At 55.6% G+C, this 17,590-nt stretch overlaps 1 protein-coding gene across 10 annotated transcripts in view; it reads right to left on the bottom strand.

Annotated features, from left to right (window-relative positions):
* Positions 1–2,835: 2,835 nt before the first annotated feature.
* Positions 2,836–17,590, bottom strand: part of LOC148815968 (EH domain-binding protein 1-like protein 1) — a 63,082-nt gene continuing 48,327 nt past the window's right edge. For 9 of the 10 annotated variants that reach the window (XM_088904827.1, XM_088904832.1, XM_088904828.1 and 6 more), the window contains 9 exons: positions 16,476–16,524; positions 13,726–14,295; positions 11,754–11,814; positions 11,273–11,349; positions 10,160–10,280; positions 8,625–8,724; positions 8,461–8,534; positions 6,520–6,634; positions 2,836–5,502 (listed from right to left, as the gene is read on the bottom strand). In XM_088904827.1, coding sequence (XP_088760953.1) covers positions 5,415–5,502; positions 6,520–6,634; positions 8,461–8,534; positions 8,625–8,724; positions 10,160–10,280; positions 11,273–11,349; positions 11,754–11,814; positions 13,726–14,295; positions 16,476–16,524 — 1,255 coding nt within the window. In that variant the 3' untranslated portion in view covers positions 2,836–5,414. The remainder of the gene's footprint in view (positions 5,503–6,519; positions 6,635–8,460; positions 8,535–8,624; positions 8,725–10,159; positions 10,281–11,272; positions 11,350–11,753; positions 11,815–13,725; positions 14,296–16,475; positions 16,525–17,590) is intronic. The other variant, XM_088904824.1, reaches the window with a different exon arrangement.

The raw sequence follows: 17,590 nt of genomic DNA, 5'->3' as shown, positions 1-17,590 counted from the left end.
GTTGTGTGTGTCCCAGTAGGTGAGGCAGTGTTGTCCAGTGTGTGTTGTGTTTGTGTGTGTACCAGTGGGTGAGGCAGTGTTGTCCAGTGTGTTGTGTGTGTCCCAGTGGGTGAGGCAGTGCTGTTCAGTGTGTGTTGTGTTTGTGTGTTGTGTGTGTCCCAGCGGGTGAGGCAGTGTTGTGTGTCTTGTGCTGTGATGGGTGTTGCTGTAGCTGTCCTGAGGCTGGCTGGTGTCAGTGAGCCTCAGGACCAGCTGGCTCAGAGGCCTCTTCTCTGGGCTCAGCTCTGGGCTCAGCGGGGCCCTGTGATGGTAGGAGTTCTGGCCCCTGCTTTTTATGTGCAGCCCATAATTCTGGGTAGAGGTTATATCCTGGAGGAGCTCATCAGCCTCATAAACCCACAGCAGAGAGAGGGAGTCAGGAGTCCAGGAGTCTCCTGCCTCAGTCACGCCCTGCCGTTCGGCTCAGTCCAGTCCCTGTCCTGTCCAGCAGATACCCGCTGACGTAGCGCTGGCACCAGCACGGACAGGGCTGGCTTCCCCTCTCGCCTGGCACCTCTCTCACGCCACCCTGTCCGGCGCGGCACAGAAAGCTGAGGTCATCAGGATCGAGCCCCTGTTCCTCAATCCATCGCTCTTTCACTTCTCCTCTCTCTTGGTGTGTTGGGGGGGGGGGGAGGGAGGAAGGGGTCAGATGATTTCCTTCTGTTTTCTGCTTTTTTCACCCTTCGGTTTTTAAAAATAGCCAACAAGTTTCAAATATAGAGAGGGTTCTCACGCAATTAAGGCCTGATGACGATGACGCCGCCATCTGTTCGGTCTCCTCGTCTTCCTCCTCCTCTTCCTCGCAAAAGCTGGGGCCGGGCCGAGAGCAGGAGGGCCGCGCTGTACACAAAGGGTGGCGGGGGTCTGGAACGAGACGCCCAGCCTGGTTGTGGAGGCCCCTGGGGATCCCTCAAGGAAACAGCCCGTCCAGGGATTCTCAGATCAATTACCTACTCTCAGCCCAGAGTGCCAGAAGGAGAGATTAGCCCCCCCCCACTCGACTGAAGACCCCCTTAGCTCCCCACCGAACCTACACCCCCCGCTTCAGCGGTGATCAGCTGATCCCACTCACCAAAATCTCCGCTCAACCTGCCCAGGAACATTAATTAAGGAACAATAAATCCGGGATCGCGCTGTTCGGGCAGAAGTTGCCCCTGGTGGGGCAGGAGAATCAGCCCGCTGCTGGGGGCTGTCGACAGGGGACAGACGCTTGAGTCACACCGGAAACAGGGAGAGGAGGAAGTACCACGGAGAGGCAGTGGGAGGACAATTCAGGCGTTTGGAAAAATGCTAGGTATGCACCACCCCACCCCGGGGCTGGTAATTAAAAGATAACAGCCCTCCTCTCGATCAACATGTCTTCATCCTCCCGGAGTTCTGCCCGCCTATGCATCACGAGGAAGATTTTTCCTAGAAATTCTCCGTGTCCGGGCCACCGACATTGTCTTTCCCAGCCTCTCTCCCCTGTCCGGGTTCAGTTCCTCTCGGTTACGAGCCACACAGTGGCCCTTCAGAGGAGGGGGAATTCCCCTACGCCAAAGGGGCAGGCCTCCTGTCCCAGGAGAGCTTATGTCTATCCAGTTTCCTGGGGGACTACGCCTCCTGCACAGACTGGGGGATTCTGCCCAGGGCTTGGTTTTCCTCCACGCCCGCAGCACTCGGACGCCACACGCGCGGCAGACCGGAGCGTGGGCTGGGAGCAGTCTCCACCCAACTCGAGGGTGGCAGAGAGCGAGTCGAGGAACACAAAGGAAATGTCAGCCCTGCTCCCGCCTTCCTTCCTTCCTTCACTCTGGGTGAAGTAAACAACATGACAGACTGGCGCAGGGGCCATCACACTAAAGGGAGAGGTGAGGAATAATCTCCTTATTCCCAGCCTGAGGAACAGTGAGCTTGTCTCTCAATAATAATAATAATAATAAGACAGTGTGTGATCTCCTGTCCCAGCCTGAGGAACAGACAGGGAGCCTGTCTCTCAATAATAATAATAATACAGTGTGTGATCTCCTGTCCCAGCCTGAGGAACAGTGAGCCTGTCTCTCAATAATAATACAGTGTGTAATCTCCTGTCCCAGCCTGAGGAACAGACAGTGAGCCTGTCTCTCAATAATAATAATACAGTGTGTGATCTCCTGTCCCAGCCTGAGGAATAGTGAGCCTGTCTCTCAACAATAATAATAATACAGTGTGTGATCTCCTGTCCCAGCCTGAGGAACAGACAGTGAGCCTGTCTCTCAATAATAATAATACAGTGTGTGATCTCCTGTCCCAGCCTGAGGAACAGACAGTGAGCCTGTCTCTCAATAATAATACAGTGTGTAATCTCCTGTCCCAGCCTGAGGAACAGACAGTGATCCTGTCTCTCAATAATAATAATACAGTTCGTGATCTCCTGTCCCAGCCTGAGGAACAGACAGTGAGCCTGTCTCTCAATAATAATAATACAGTGTGTGATCTCCTGTCCCAGCCTGAAGAACAGTGAGTCTGTCTCCCAATAATAATAATACAGTGTGTGATCTCCTGTCCCAGTCTGATGAACAGTGAGCCTGTCTCTCAATAATAATAGTACAGTGTGGGGGATATAGGAATCGGAGAGAGGGGGAGAGTTGTTATTATTGTATTTGCTGATGTACTGGGTGTCTAAATAACAGTAATCCCCTGCTGTGTGTTATGCCTGCTCTGTGGGGCGATGAGAAACAGACACAGGCTGACAGCGAGACAGCTGCACAGGTGATAGCACTCCCCCTGCTGGTGTCGTCAATATCCGCGCGGAGAGTTCGCACAAACCAGACATTGTTCAGGAGCGTTCACAATGGCTTTATTCCCAAACAGAAGTTATTCCAAATAGTGCAAATCCAGGAGGTTAGTTAGTAAATGACGCAGAAAAGGCGTAACATACTGTATCTGCCGTGCTCTTCCACATACAAACAGGAACGCGTACCGCGGTAAAGCTAAATCTAGAGACACTAGAGTACCACGGGAAGCGCAGGCAGGGGGCGACGACGCTTTTCAGGGGAGACTCGTTTTTTCAGGAGCGCGGCCACGCTGGGCCAGCCGGTCAGACTGATCTCCTTATCCAGGCCTCCAGGAGATCGCCTGAGCCGAGCCCCCGCCATACCCCATTCCCCCCCCCAATCCCATACATGTTTCGGTTCAGTGCCAAAACGGACCTCCTCGTTCTCCGAGGGGTGGGGGGTCTCACCACGGCAGGAGTTGACTTCCACCTCCCCCGCCCCCCCACCCCACACCTCCTTCCTGCTGAGCTCCCTGTTTCCCTCTGCGATGGGGAACTTTGACCTTTTGCACATGCAGCTCCTATTCTGATGTGCCACCCCGGAGCACTAGGTGACCCCCAGGCACCTCCCAAAAACGGCACTCCTGGTACATGTATAGCAGCAAAGCCTGTCGCACAACATTCAGGCCAGGGAGCTCATAACTGAGCTACAAGCTCATCCTCCCCCCATCTCCCACTGCTATATTTTCTCTTCTCTTCGCTTGAGTGAGCTCTGGAAAGCTCAGTGTAACAGCAACACTGCAGGTGAAGTGATTTGTTTTCCTTAGCTGACAAAGGATTGAGAGAGGCGCCGGTCAGGTGCCACGTGATTGGCTCATTGTGACCTGGTGCCACGCGATTGGCTCGTCATCTGACCAATCACGGGCCACCTCACCTGTACCTGGACCGGGCTGGGGGGGGCGTGTCTGCAATCAAGGCCTGGCGATTGGTCCGGCAAGACAGTGAGGCACCTGGGGGAAAGTGCCGTGCATCGTACACCTCTGGGCTCGTCGCAGGTTATGTCACAAGACAGAGGTTATGTCTCTGGTGGAGTTCAGGCGACGTCAACGTTATCATCTTCAAAAATCAGGGGGGGATAGCACAGCAGGTCAAATTAAAATACCTCCACAGACAGTCCCAAATCCTTCTTCACAGTGCGGTAACACAGCGCATAGGACGAAACCAGATCTCAAGACAAAAACATCCAGCGCTAAAATGTAATAAGTAACAGTTTTAAATAAAAAGGTAGTTATAATTTGTTTTTTTTAGCAGAGGAAGTTCACGTGGGATGCTCTGAAACAGTCTGCTGTATTAGTGCAGAATATGTGTTTTAATAGTTACGGCAAGAGGCTGCCTTTCAGCTAATGGAAGTTGTTCTGTTTTTTTTTTTGTTTTGCTTCTAAAAACTCTTCTAAAACACAGACCACACGACAGAGGGCAGGACACGCAGGCTGGAAGACACCGGAGGAAAGGAGGAAGTCTTCTGTGTTTTGAAGACTGCAGCACAGAGCCTGCACCCTCTGTCTCCAAAGTCAGGTTTTCCCACTGCTGGCATTAAAAACACCTCCAGGAAAAGGCAGCAGCGATCCGATCATCTCGTTTTTGTGCCGGTTTAGTGCCTTTTTTCAAAAACGCCTTCTTGACTGTAAATCTCGCAGCAGGGATCTTGCCTCAGTTGTGGTTTACAAACTCCCTGAACCTGCAACACTCCAAGGTGATCTTTCAGTCTCAGTGCAAGCAGCCACAAACGCAGGCGGACAGGACTCTGTACTTTCTGCTGCGGTAGCGTTTAGACCCTTTTGTGCGTCGATGGGTTTGTCTCCGTGGGTCTGATGTGTAACAATTCAGTGAGCTACTTGCTCAGTGGGGTTACTTCTAACAGCTGAGTGACAGGAAGTATCTAGGGGGAAGGATTTCAGCGTCGCACGGTAATGCCTGGCCAACATAGGGGCAGGAAACAAATGCACCTGGTGCGACCCTTAATTGCTTCCCCCCTCCCCCAACTAACTTCCTCTCTTTTACATTTTGGGGCTTTCAGAAGCTCCATCTGCAGCGATAATTAACAACATCAAAAGGCAAAACCACTGCTCAAATATAGGTAAATGATCGCAATAACTGTGTGACGTTTTTCGGAGGAGAGCTCGCAAGTCCAAAAAAATGTCACGGCAGTGTCTTCGGGCGGTGCCCGTTGCCCATCCTGAACACAGGGGTTAGGAGGCGGGAGGTGTCCCCCCCCCCCCCGTGTTCGCAAGAGGAAGCGCCCCCTTCTTCCCAGCAGGGGAGACCCGCCAGTGTCGGTCTCCAGGCCGCGCGGAACAGGGACCGGCACCGCGCGCGTTCGGAGGGCGGATTTCACAGAGCTCGCAAAGCGCCGTCCGGATCGGGGGGGTTTTACAGCAGGCTGCCCTGGGAGGTCGGTCTGCGGCGCGCACACACACGCACGCACGCGCACACACACAAACACACACACACACACGCACGCACACACAAACACATAGTGCCACGGCCGCAGTGACTCCGTTGTTTCCGTTGGCGAGGATGAACGAGCGCCTGGGCTTCTGCCCTCTGCCCTCTGCCCTCTGCCCTCTGCCCGCGCCGGTCACTGCAGGGCGCACTTCTCCTTGCGGCTGTACTTGCGGCGGCGCTGCTCCAGGCCGCGCTCCAGCCTGGCGTCCTCCTCCAGGGCCCTGTGGGGAAAAGGGGGAGGGGGGGGGGACCCCGTTTAGGCGGCCGGCAGTCGAGATCCTGGGGTTCCGTCCTGCTCTGTCTTAGAGCCCGAGGGAGCCCGGCGGTGGGGGGAAGCCCGAAAGCAGGAGCGGCCGCTGTACACAAAGAGTTGTGGGTGTCAGGAACGGAGTGGCCCCTTGGGAATTTTGGACCAGATGCCCTGGGTTCATTCAAGACATGGGTGGATGAGAGCCTGGGATCAATAACCTACTTATCAACCACACGAGCCCGACAGACTCTCCAGAGCGCTGTCCGTGATTCTGCCTGGCAGCGCTGGGGGCCCTGGGTTCAATTCCGGACCTGGGGGGCTGTCTGTGTGGAGTTTGCACGTTCTCCCCATGTTCATGCGGGGTTTCCTCCCGCAGTCCACAGACATGCTCATGGGAGGTCAACTGGCTTCTGCGAAATGTGGCCCTGGTGTGAGAATGAGCGCGTCTGTCCCTGTGTGCGCCCTGTGATGGACTGGCGTCCCCTCCAGGGTGTAGCCTGCCCTTGCTCCCCTTGCTTGCTGGGATAGGCGCCGGCTCCCGAAGACCGTACTGGATAACGCGGTTGGGAAATCCATGAACGGACAGATCCTGGTGTGGGTGTGTGAGCGTGTGTGTCTGTGTGTGCCCTGCGACGGACTGGCGTCTAGGTGGTACCCCACCTTGTACGCCCACTGGTTGGCAGAGAAAATCCGGGCTCCCCTGCGACCCTGAATCGTAAGAAGCTGAGAAGCTGTTAGCAGATGGATCGCTAGCCCACGATTAGTGGTAAATCAGGGCATCATAAAAGGTTACAAACAGTTTTTCACAGTCTTGCAAGAGAGCACAGGTCCAGTCTTCACCTGGGCTGCCCGGTCTCAGTCTAGAATGTCAGTATTGAGAAGATCTAGAAGATCTAGAAGAGTTACAGGAGCCCCGCTGTGGTGTGGATTTGTCTGATTCGAGACGGGGAGCGCGGGTTCGGGGGGGGGTGGGGGTGGGTGCACTCACCCTCTCTCCTTGGCGTCCATGTCGCGGACCAGCTCGTCCCTCTTGTTGACCAGCGCCACCAGCTCCTGCAGGAGCAGCTGCTCGCGATGCTGCTGGGCCTGGGTCTTCTTCCACTCTGAAGGAGAGCGAGGGAGGGGAGTCACGGCTGATGCTTGTGCAGCACAGCTCTACAGCAGCACAGCTCTACAGCAGCACAGCACAGCTCTACAGCAGCACAGCTCTACAGCAGCACAGCTCTACAGCAGCACAGCACAGCTCTACAGCAGCACAGCTCTACAGCAGCACAGTACAGCTCTACAGCAGCACAGATCTACAGCAACACAGCTCTACAGCAGCACAGTACAGCTCTACAGCAGCACAGATCTACAGCAACACAGCTCTACAGCAGCACAGTACAGCTCTACAGCAGCACAGCTCTATAGCAGCACAGTTCTACAGTAGCACAGTTTTACAGCAGCACAGCACAGCTCTACAGCAGCACAGTACAGCTCTACAGCAGCACAGCACAGCTCTACAGCAGCACAGATCTACAGCAGTACAGCACAGCTCTACAGCAGCACAGTACAGTTCTACAGCAGCACAGCACAGCTCTACAGCAGCACAGCTCTACAGCAGCACAGCTCTACAGCAGCACAGTACAGCTCTACAGCAGCACAGCACAGCTCTACAGCAGCACAGCTCTACAGCAGCACAGTACAGCTCTACAGCAGCACAGCTCTACAGCAGCACAGCACAGCTCTACAGCAGCACAGCTCTACAGCAGCACAGTACAGCTCTACAGCAGCACAGCTCTACAGCAGCACAGTACAGCTCTACAGCAGCACAGCTCTATAGCAGCACAGTTCTACAGTAGCACAGCTCTACAGCAGCACAGCACAGCTCTACAGCAGCACAGCTCTACAGCAGCACAGCACAGCTCTACAGCAGCACAGTTCTACAGCAGCACAGCACAGCTCTACAGCAGCACAGCTCTACAGCAGCACAGCACAGCTCTACAGCAGCACAGCTCTACAGCAGCACAGTTCTACAGCAGCACAGCACAGCTCTACAGCAGCACAGCACAGCTCTACAGCAGCACAGCTCTACAGCAGCACAGCTCTACAGCAGCACAGCACAGCTCTACAGCAGCACAGCTCTACAGCAGCACAGTACAGCTCTACAGCAGCACAGCTCTACAGCAGCACAGCACAGCTCTACAGCAGCACAGCTCTACAGCAGCACAGCACAGCTCTACAGCAGCACAGTTCTACAGCAGCACAGCACAGCTCTACAGCAGCACAGCTCTACAGCAGCACAGCACAGCTCTACAGCAGCACAGCTCTACAGCAGCACAGTTCTACAGCAGCACAGTACAGCTCTACAGCAGCACAGCTCTACAGCAGCACAGCACAGCTCTACAGCAGCACAGCTCTACAGCAGCACAGTACAGCTCTACAGCAGCACAGCTCTACAGCAGCACAGCACAGCTCTACAGCAGCACAGCTCTACAGCAGCACAGCACAGCTCTACAGCAGCACAGTTCTACAGCAGCACAGCACAGCTCTACAGCAGCACAGCTCTACAGCAGCACAGCACAGCTCTACAGCAGCACAGCTCTACAGCAGCACAGCACAGCTCTACAGCAGCACAGCTCTACAGCAGCACAGTTCTACAGCAGCACAGCGCAGCTCTACAGCAGCACAGCTCTACAGCAGCACAGTACAGTTCTACAGCAGCACAGCACAGCTCTACAGCAGCACAGCTCTACAGCAGCACAGTACAGTTCTACAGCAGCACAGCACAGCTCTACAGCAGCACAGCTCTACAGCAGCACAGTGCAGCTCTACAGCAGCACAGCTCTACAGCAGCACAGTTCTACAGCAGCACAGCACAGCTCTACAGCAGCACAGCGCAGCTCTACAACAGCACAGTAGCACCTATACAGCAATAGCTCATCAGTACCTTCTACGGCCATCATAGCCCTGAGCTCCCGGTTGAGCAGCTCAAATCTTCTCTCCAGGTCCTGCTCTTCTTGGCTGTGGGTGCGAGACAGAGAGGCTGGAGTTAGATGACGGGGTGCAGGGGGGAGACAGAGAGAGGAGGAGGAGGGGGGTACGGGCTCTCACAGCAGCTGCAGGTGGTCCTGTCGTCGGATCAGCGCGTTCTTCTTGTTGACCAGCGTGAACCACTCCTGGATCAGCTCCTCCTCCTCATCTCGGTTGCTGCCTGCAGGACAGTGGGTGGGGGGTGGGGGGGGGGACAGGTCAGAGGTCAGCACACAGCACACACCCCACTCTTGGCACCAATCAACGCCAACACTTCATATATATGCATCATATATGTGAGACGTGCCCACCTCTCAGAGCCACACCTACAGACACGCCCACCTCTCAGAGCCAGACCTGCAGAGACACGCCCACATCCCAGAGCCACACCTGCAGACATGCCCACCTCTCAGAGCCAGAGCTGTGAACACGCCCACCTCTCACAGATCCACACCTGCAGATACACCCACCTCTCAGAGCCACACCTGCAGACACACCCACCTCTCAGAGCCACACCTACAGACACGCCCACCTCTCAGAGCCACATCTGCAGACACGCCCACACCTCGGAGCCACATCTGCAGACACGCCCACACCTCGGAGCCACACCTGCAGACATGCCCACCTCTCAGAGCCACACCTACAGACACGCCCACCTCTCAGAGCCAGACCTGCAGAGACACGCCCAAATCCCAGAGCCACACCTGCAGACATGCCCACCTCTCAGAGCCAGACCTGTGAACACGCCCACCTCTCACAGATCCACACCTGCAGATACACCCACCTCTCAGAGCCACACCTGCAGACACGCCCACCTCTCAGAGCCACACCTGCAGACACACCCACCTCTCAGAGCTAGACCTGTGAACACGCCCACGTCTCACAGATCCACACTTACAGATACGCCGACCTCTCCGAGCCACACCTGCAGACATGCCCACCTCTCAGAGCCAGACCTGCAGACACGCCCACCTCTCAGAGCCACACCTGCAGACACGCCCTCCTCTCAGAGTCACACCTGCAGACACACCCACCTCTCAGAGCCACACCTGCAGACACTCCCTCCTCTCAGAGCCACACCTGCAGACACGCCCACCTCTCAGAGCCACACCTGCAGACACGCCCACCTCTCAGAGCTAGACCTGTGAACACGCCCACCTCTCAGAGCCACACCTGCAGACACGCCCACCTCTCAGAGCCACACCTGCAGACACACCCACCTCTCAGAGCCACACCTGCAGACACGCCCTCCTCTCAGAGCCACACCTGTGAACACGCCCACCTCTCAGAGCCACACCTGCAGACACGCCCACCTCTCAGAGCCACACCTGCAGACACGCCCACCTCTCAGAGCCACACTTGCAGACACGCCCACCTCTCAGAGCCACACCTGCAGACACGCCCTCCTCTCAGAGCCACACCTACAGACATGCCCACCTCTCCGAGCCACACCTGCAGACACACCCACCTCTCTGAGCCAGCCTCAAGGCTCGTGAAGAAACTGACTGTGGACTGTGAACAGGAGATTCTACTTTATACAAAGAGTGGTGGGGGTCTGCTCCGTTCGTTGCTTCGTTCAGAACCCCCTGTCCCCCCCCCCACACCCCCACACCTACCCGACTCCATCAGCTGCCGCAGTTTCATCTCTACCACGGCGGCGCGGCCGTCGATGTGCCTCTGCTCGCTCTCCAGCGCCTGGATCTCGCTCAGCACGTACTGGCTGGTGTCCCGCAGCCTCTGCAAGGCGCCGACAGGAAGACACCAGCTCAGACCGGGCCTGTTGGGTCCCGCGGGCCTCCCACAGGACAGGCCCACCGCAAGCTAACACACCGCCATGCCCCCAGAGCACCAGACGCCACGATCTTCCAGTCGTTGGGGGGATCAATTAAGCAATTAGGGATCAATTTAGCAATTAACGTACTAGAAGAACCAAAGTCCTGTAATGGCCCAGACTGCATAAGCTGAGATCAACTCCAGTCCTGGGGCCATGTTTTCACACCTCAGATAGTGCTCAAAGAGGGGCGACCAGAATAATTCGGGCTCTGAATCGAACGTCACACACACAGGCTCAAGGCACTGAATCTCTTCTGTCCTGAATCCCTTTTGCTCAGCAGCAAAAGAAAAGCACATGAATAGAAACTGAGTAGACATTAGAAGGCAGGTGGCCTAGGACCGAGAACAGGCGGCTGTGCTTTATACAAAGAGTGGTGGGGGTTTGTGACAAGCCACTCATCTATGTTGCTGATGTAGATCTAATAATGAATAATTCCTGACACTTCTATAGCGCCTTTCGGGACCCTCCACTCAGAGCTCTGTACAGGTCATGGGGACCCCCTCCACCCCCAGCAGTGTGTACCCCCACCTGGATGAGGCGCCAGTCCGCTCCCCACACCCCAGCTCTCAGTGGGGAGGAGAGCAGAGTGATGGAGCCAGTTCAGAGAGGGGGGTTATTAGGAGGCCATGAGGGGTAAAGGCCAGGGGGGAAATTTGGCCAGGACACCGGGGTAACACCCCTACTCTTCTTGAGAAACACCCTGGGATTTTTAATGACCCCAGAGAGTCAGGACCTCGGTTTTACGTCTCATCTGAAGGACGGCGCCTGTTTACAGTCTAGTGTCCCCCGTCACTATACTGGGGCATCAGGACCCACACAGACCGCAGGGTGAGTGCCCCCCAGTTTCCCAGCCCCCCATTCCCCCAACCCCTAACCCTCAGCTCAGCTAACTTACCAGATTCTCCTCCTCTGTCTGTCGGGGCTCCTCAGCTGCACCCCTGGGCTCCCTGGGTGAGGGAGGGGTCTTGGCTGCTGTGGAAAAGAACACACAGGGATTGAAGGTGGAGAGAAGGACCCTCAGCTGGGGGCGTCCCCCGCTTCTCATTTTAGTTTTGGGGGGGAGGTGGGGGAGAAGTGGGGTTAAAGACCGGAGGTTGCCGATCAGCACCAGGGTGGGAGAAAATGTGGCTGCTGCAGGAAGTGGCACTGGTCGACCAGTAGGGGGCGCCCTTTCCACTGGACCAAATATTCTGAACCCCTCCCTCCCTCCCTCCCTCCCAACACCCCCGCCCATACATGGGCTCACTCTGGCCTCAACACTGCACAAAGCCCATCGCTAGCCCCCGGGTGCGTCTGCTGTTACCAGCCCTGGCCACAGGGAGGCACTGTTGCACAGGGACCCCCCCCCCCAAGGAGGAAACCTTGGCTGATCTTGCCTGGCGGGTGGCTCTCCTTCGGGGGCCCGGCCTTGCTGGCACCGTCCGTCTGGGAGGACACCTGAGGACCCAAACACAAGGGCGGTCAGCGTTTACCCACGATGCACCCTTCCCGTCAAGGCCAGTGGGGCACCACAAGGACGACAAACCGGCCGTTCGTCCCCCCAGCGAGCCCGTTTTCATCCAGCAACAGTGGCGCGTCCAGCGAGAAACCAGGACCGTCAGCGTGGCTGGGCTGCCTGCTCCACGCACCCACCGCCCTCGGTGTAAAGAAGCGGCCCCTATCTTCGGGGTTTCAACGCCCTGCGGTCCGTAATGAAATCGACGAGCGGCTGCGGCCGACCGATTCGACTGCCGGCCCCCCTGAGCTGCTCAGGCTGCGGAGAGTTTTGCGAATCCTGGCTTTTCCCTTTAAACCGCGTTACAGGAGCGGTTCTCCTACGCTAGCGCTCAAAAACGCACACAGCTCACTCCCGGCCTTGCACACACAGCCTGCCGGACCCTCGCCCGGCAGCCCTAGAGGGAGTTTGAGCCGGTCGGATCTACGGCAAGACGGATCCTGCAGAGATCCGGTCAGTAGGAACCCGGGTCTGTTTTGGGAGCCCTCAAGACCTGTTCTACTGTTCTGCGCGTTCCCAGCTGGCCACACTTCTCCAGGGTCTCTCGACCGGAGGTGTCACTCACGGACCCTACTCTAGATTCAGCAACACGACAGGGAACAGGGGTCTTAGCTAACAGGGGTCTCTGCCCTCCTTACTGTCCCCCCAAACCTGTCTACACTCTGGGGGTGACCTCAGGGCCTTCTCCTGTTCTGCCCCCGAGCTCTGGAGCTCTCTGCCCAAGGATATCAGAGAGTCACCTTCTCTAAACTCCTTCAAATCCAGACTCCAAACCCTCTTCTTCAGAAAAGCCTTTACTTAACATCTTTTTTTTCACCTCAGAAATCTCGCTCGACTACGCCCTGTGCTATCACTAACTGGGGGCTGAAAAGCTGATCAACACATTTGTGTTCTCTCGAATTGACTACTGTGATGCTCTACCCGCTGGGGTATCTAAATCTACTCTGAACAAACTGCAGTAGGTCCAAAATTCAGCAGCCAGAATCCTGACCAGGTCTAGTGCAAGTGATCACATCACTCCTATCCTGGAGTCCTTGCACTGGCTTCCGGTCAAATTCCGTGTGGACTGTAAAATCCTCCTGCTCACCTATAAGGCTCTGCATGGCTTGGCACCTCAGTACCTGTCTGAGCTATTATCGCCCTACTCCCCACCTCGCAACCTTCGCTCTTCGAATTCTGCTCTCCTTACTGTCCCCCCAAGCCCGTCTACACTCTGGGGGTGACCTCAGGGCCTTCTCCTGTTCTGCCCCCAAGCTCTGGAATTCTCTGCCCAAGGATATCAGAGAGTCACCTTCTCTAAACTCCTTCAAATCCAGACTCCAAACCCTCTTCTTCAGAAAAGCCTTTACTGAACTGGCTCCATTCTTCACCCCTCTGCTCTTCTTAGTACCACCATCCACGCTCTCCTCTGTGTATTGTCATTGTGTTTTATCTGGTGTATTCTTCATATTTATTATTGTTGTCATTCTGTAAAGCGCTGTGAGGAGCCACCTTTAAAGGCGCTATATAAAATAAAGTTTATATTATTATTATTAGGGGTCTTAGTTCATTGCTTGACCTAACAGCCTAACTTTCTGACCTTTGATCACATCTCTGAAGGCGACACGCGGTTACTGAGCGATCAGGTAAAAAAGTATGCGTTTTTTGGGGGGGGGGTCTGGAAGTGGCACTGGTAGACCAGCAGGGGGCGCCCTTTCACGGAGAAAAGGGGTCTAACTGGCCGGGATTCTGCATGGATCCCGTGGCTACTGGCCCCACGCCTTTGGGATAGGAGGGGTCCGGGATCGAGGGGGAGGAAGGCCGATCGGGTCCCGCCTGGTGGGATTGGGTGGGGGGGGGAGGGGGGGGCTCACCTCCGCGCCGGCCTGGGGGGCGCCCTCCGCGCCGTCCCCCTCGTCCACCGACTGCGACTCGCTCTTCAGCCGCGAGCGCCGCTTCTTCACCAGGTCGGCGTCCCGCACGTGGGCGAAGGCGGCGTGGGGGCGGGGGGCCGCGGCGGCCGGGGACGAGGGCCGGCCCAGGCTGCCGCCGGACCCCCGCCGGGCCCCGTCCCCCTCCGGCTGACTCTCGCCCCGCCGCAGCAGGGCGCGCCGGGGCCTGGGCGGGGGCACCAGCTCCCCGTTGGTCTTGCCCTGCGGCGGGGGGGGCTCCAGGGCGCCCGCCTGCAGCCGCTGGGCGTAGAAGCGGGCGGCGGCGCTGGCGTCGGGCCCCCCGGCCGGGCCGGGCTCGGGCGGCGCCACGCCGTAGGTGCTGTGCTGGCCGTTGCGCTCGATCTGCAGCACGCTCAGCTCCTGCCCCGTGAAGTGGGCGCGGATCTGGCACAGGTAGGTCATGACGATCAGCCGGTCGGGCACCGACAGCAGCACCATGTCGGCGGGCTCCAGCAGCCGGGAGATGCCCAGCGCCGCAAAGCCGTCGAACGCCTGAGACACAGAGAGAGAGACACAGAGAGAGAGACACAGAGAGCACTCAGATCACTCAGAGAGCACAGAGAGCACAGAGAGCACTCAGAGAGCACAGAGATCACTCAGAGATCACTTAGAGAACACAGAGAGCACAGAGAGCACTCAGAGAGCACAGAGAGCACTCAGATCACTCAAATCACTCAGAGAGCACAGAGAGCACAGAGAGCACTCAGATCACTCAGAGAGCACAGAGAGCACAGAGATCACTCAGAGATCACTTAGAGAACACACAGAGAGAGAGAGACACTCAGATCACTCAGAGAGCACAGCACAGAGATCACTCAGAGAACACAGAGAGAGACACAGAGATCACTCAGATCACTCAGAGAGCTCAGAGAGCACAGAGATCACTCAGATCACTCAGAGAGCACAGAGAGCACTCAGAGAGATCACTCAGAGAACACAGAGAGAGAGAGACACAGAGATCACTCAGATCACTCAGAGAGCACAGAGATCACTCAGATCACTCAGAGAGGACAGAAAGCACTCAGAGAGATCACTCAGAGAACACAGAGAGAGAGAGACACAGAGATCACTCAGATCACTCAGAGAGCACAGAGATCACTCAGAGAACACGGAGATCACTCAGAGAACATGCACAGAGACTACAGAGATCACTCAGAGAGCACAGAGGTCACTCAGAGAACATGCACAGAGAACACAGAGATCACTCAGAGAGCAGAGAGATCACTCAGATCACTCAGAGAACACAGGGATCACTCAGAGAGCACAGAGATCACTCAGAGAGCACAGAGATCACTCAGATCACTCAGAGAGCACAGATATCACTCAGAGAACATGCACAGAGAACACAGAGATCACTCAGAGAGCACAGAGGTCACTCAGAGAACATGCACAGAGAACACAGAGATCACTCAGAGAGCACAGAGATCACTCAGATCACTCAGAGAGCACAGAGAGCACTCAGAGAGCACAGAGATCACTCAGATCACTCAGAGAGCACAGATATCACTCAGAGAACATGCACAGAGAACACAGAGATCACTCAGAGAGCACAGATATCACTCAGAGAACATGCACAGAGAACACAGAGATCACTCAGAGAGCACAGAGGTCACTCAGAGAACATGCACAGAGAACACAGAGATCACTCAGAGAGCACAGAGATCACTCAGAGAGCACAGAGAGCACAGAGAGCACTCAGAGAGCACAGAGATCACTCAGATCACTCAGAGAGCACAGATATCACTCAGAGAACATGCACAGAGAACACAGAGATCACTCAGAGAGCACAGAGGTCACTCAGATCACTCAGAGAGGACAGAAAGCACTCAGAGAGATCACTCAGAGAACACAGAGAGAGAGAGACACAGAGATCACTCAGATCACTCAGAGAGCACAGAGATCACTCAGAGAACACGGAGATCACTCAGAGAACATGCACAGAGACCACAGAGATCACTCAGAGAGCACAGAGGTCACTCAGAGAACATGCACAGAGAACACAGAGATCACTCAGAGAGCAGAGAGATCACTCAGATCACTCAGAGAACACAGGGATCACTCAGAGAGCACAGAGATCACTCAGAGAGCACAGAGATCACTCAGATCACTCAGAGAGCACAGATATCACTCAGAGAACATGCACAGAGAACACAGAGATCACTCAGAGAGCACAGAGGTCACTCAGAGAACATGCACAGAGAACACAGAGATCACTCAGAGAGCACAGAGATCACTCAGATCACTCAGAGAGCACAGAGAGCACTCAGAGAGCACAGAGATCACTCAGATCACTCAGAGAGCACAGATATCACTCAGAGAACATGCACAGAGAACACAGAGATCACTCAGAGAGCACAGAGGTCACTCAGAGAACATGCACAGAGAACACAGAGATCACTCAGAGAGCACAGAGATCACTCAGATCACTCAGAGAGCACAGAGAGCACTCAGAGAGCACAGAGATCACTCAGAGAACATGCACAGAGAACACACACAGACAATAAACACAGACAACCCGCACAGACAACATGTACAGAGAACACAGAGAACACACAGAGCGTGCATATGAAGAGAACACGGAGGACACACACAGTACATCTAGAGAGGCTGTATACAAAGACACAGGAGAACACAGAGCACAGAGCTCGTGCGCAGGTGAGCAGGGCTCTCACCTTCTTGTTGTTTGCCTTGATGTCCAGCGGATCCAGAGCCTCGTAGCTTCTGCTCAAGACAAACACAGCGCGTGAGGGAGGGTCCGGCGCACCCCCTGCAGGCTCACACACAGGCCCTGAGGCCGCCAGGAGTCCGAGCCCCCCCCCCCCGCACGGGGAACTCTGGGCTCCAGGCGGCTGACGAGCAGAGAGCTGGACCGCAGCTGGATGGGTCAGCTCACCCACTCGCTGGGGGGGCGAGGGGATTATCTGAGCCAATCGGGGCCGGCCGGTCAGTCTGTCTGTCTGTCAGTGAGTCTGTCTGTCTGTGAGTCTGTCTGTCAGTGAGTCAGTGAGTCAGTGAGTCAGTGAGTCAGTCAGTCTGTTAGTGAGTCAGTCTGTCAGTCTGTCAGTGAGTCTGTCTGTCAGTGAGTCAGTCTGTCAGTCTGTCAGTCTGTCAGTCTGTCAGTGAGTCAGTCTGTCAGTCTGTCAGTGAGTCAGTGAGTCTGTCAGTCTGTCTGTCAGTCTCTCAGTCTGTCAGTGAGTCAGTCTGTCAGTGAGTCTGTCAGTCTGTCAGTGAGTCAGTCTGTCAGTGAGTCAGTCTGTCTGTCAGTCTGTCAGTGAGTCTGTCAGTCTGTCAGTCTGTCAGTGAGTCAGTGAGTCAGTCTGTCTGTCAGTCAGTCTGTCTGTCAGTCTGTCAGTCTGTCAGTGAGTCAGTCTGTCAGTGAGTCTGTCAGTCTCTCAGTCTGTCAGTCTGTCAGTGAGTCTGTCAGTCTGTCAGTGAGTCAGTCTGTCAGTGAGTCAGTCTGTCTGTGAGTCAGTCTGTCAGTCTGTCAGTGAGTCTGTCAGTGAGTCAGTCTGTCAGTGAGTCAGTCTGTCTGTCAGTCTGTCAGTGAGTCAGTGAGTCAGTGAGTCAGTCTGTCAGTGAGTCAGTCTGTCTGTCAGTCTGTTAGTCAGTGAGTCAGTCTGTTAGTGAATCAGTGAGTCAGTGAGTCAGTCTGTCTGTCAGTCTGTCAGTGAGTCAGTCTGTCTGTCAGTCTGTCAGTGAGTCAGTCAGTCAGTCTGTTAGTGAGTCAGTCTGTCAGTCTGTCAGTGAGTCACTCAGTCAGTCAGTCTGTTAGTGAGTCAGTCTGTCA

The sequence above is a fragment of the Atractosteus spatula genome, chromosome 24 (assembly GCF_055471065.1).
Source record: "Atractosteus spatula isolate fAtrSpa1 chromosome 24, fAtrSpa1.hap1, whole genome shotgun sequence".
NCBI classification, from domain to species: Eukaryota; Metazoa; Chordata; class Actinopteri; order Semionotiformes; family Lepisosteidae; genus Atractosteus; species Atractosteus spatula.
The sequence above is the reverse complement of the archived record's forward strand: the minus strand, read 5'-3'. Positions and strand labels throughout refer to the sequence as shown.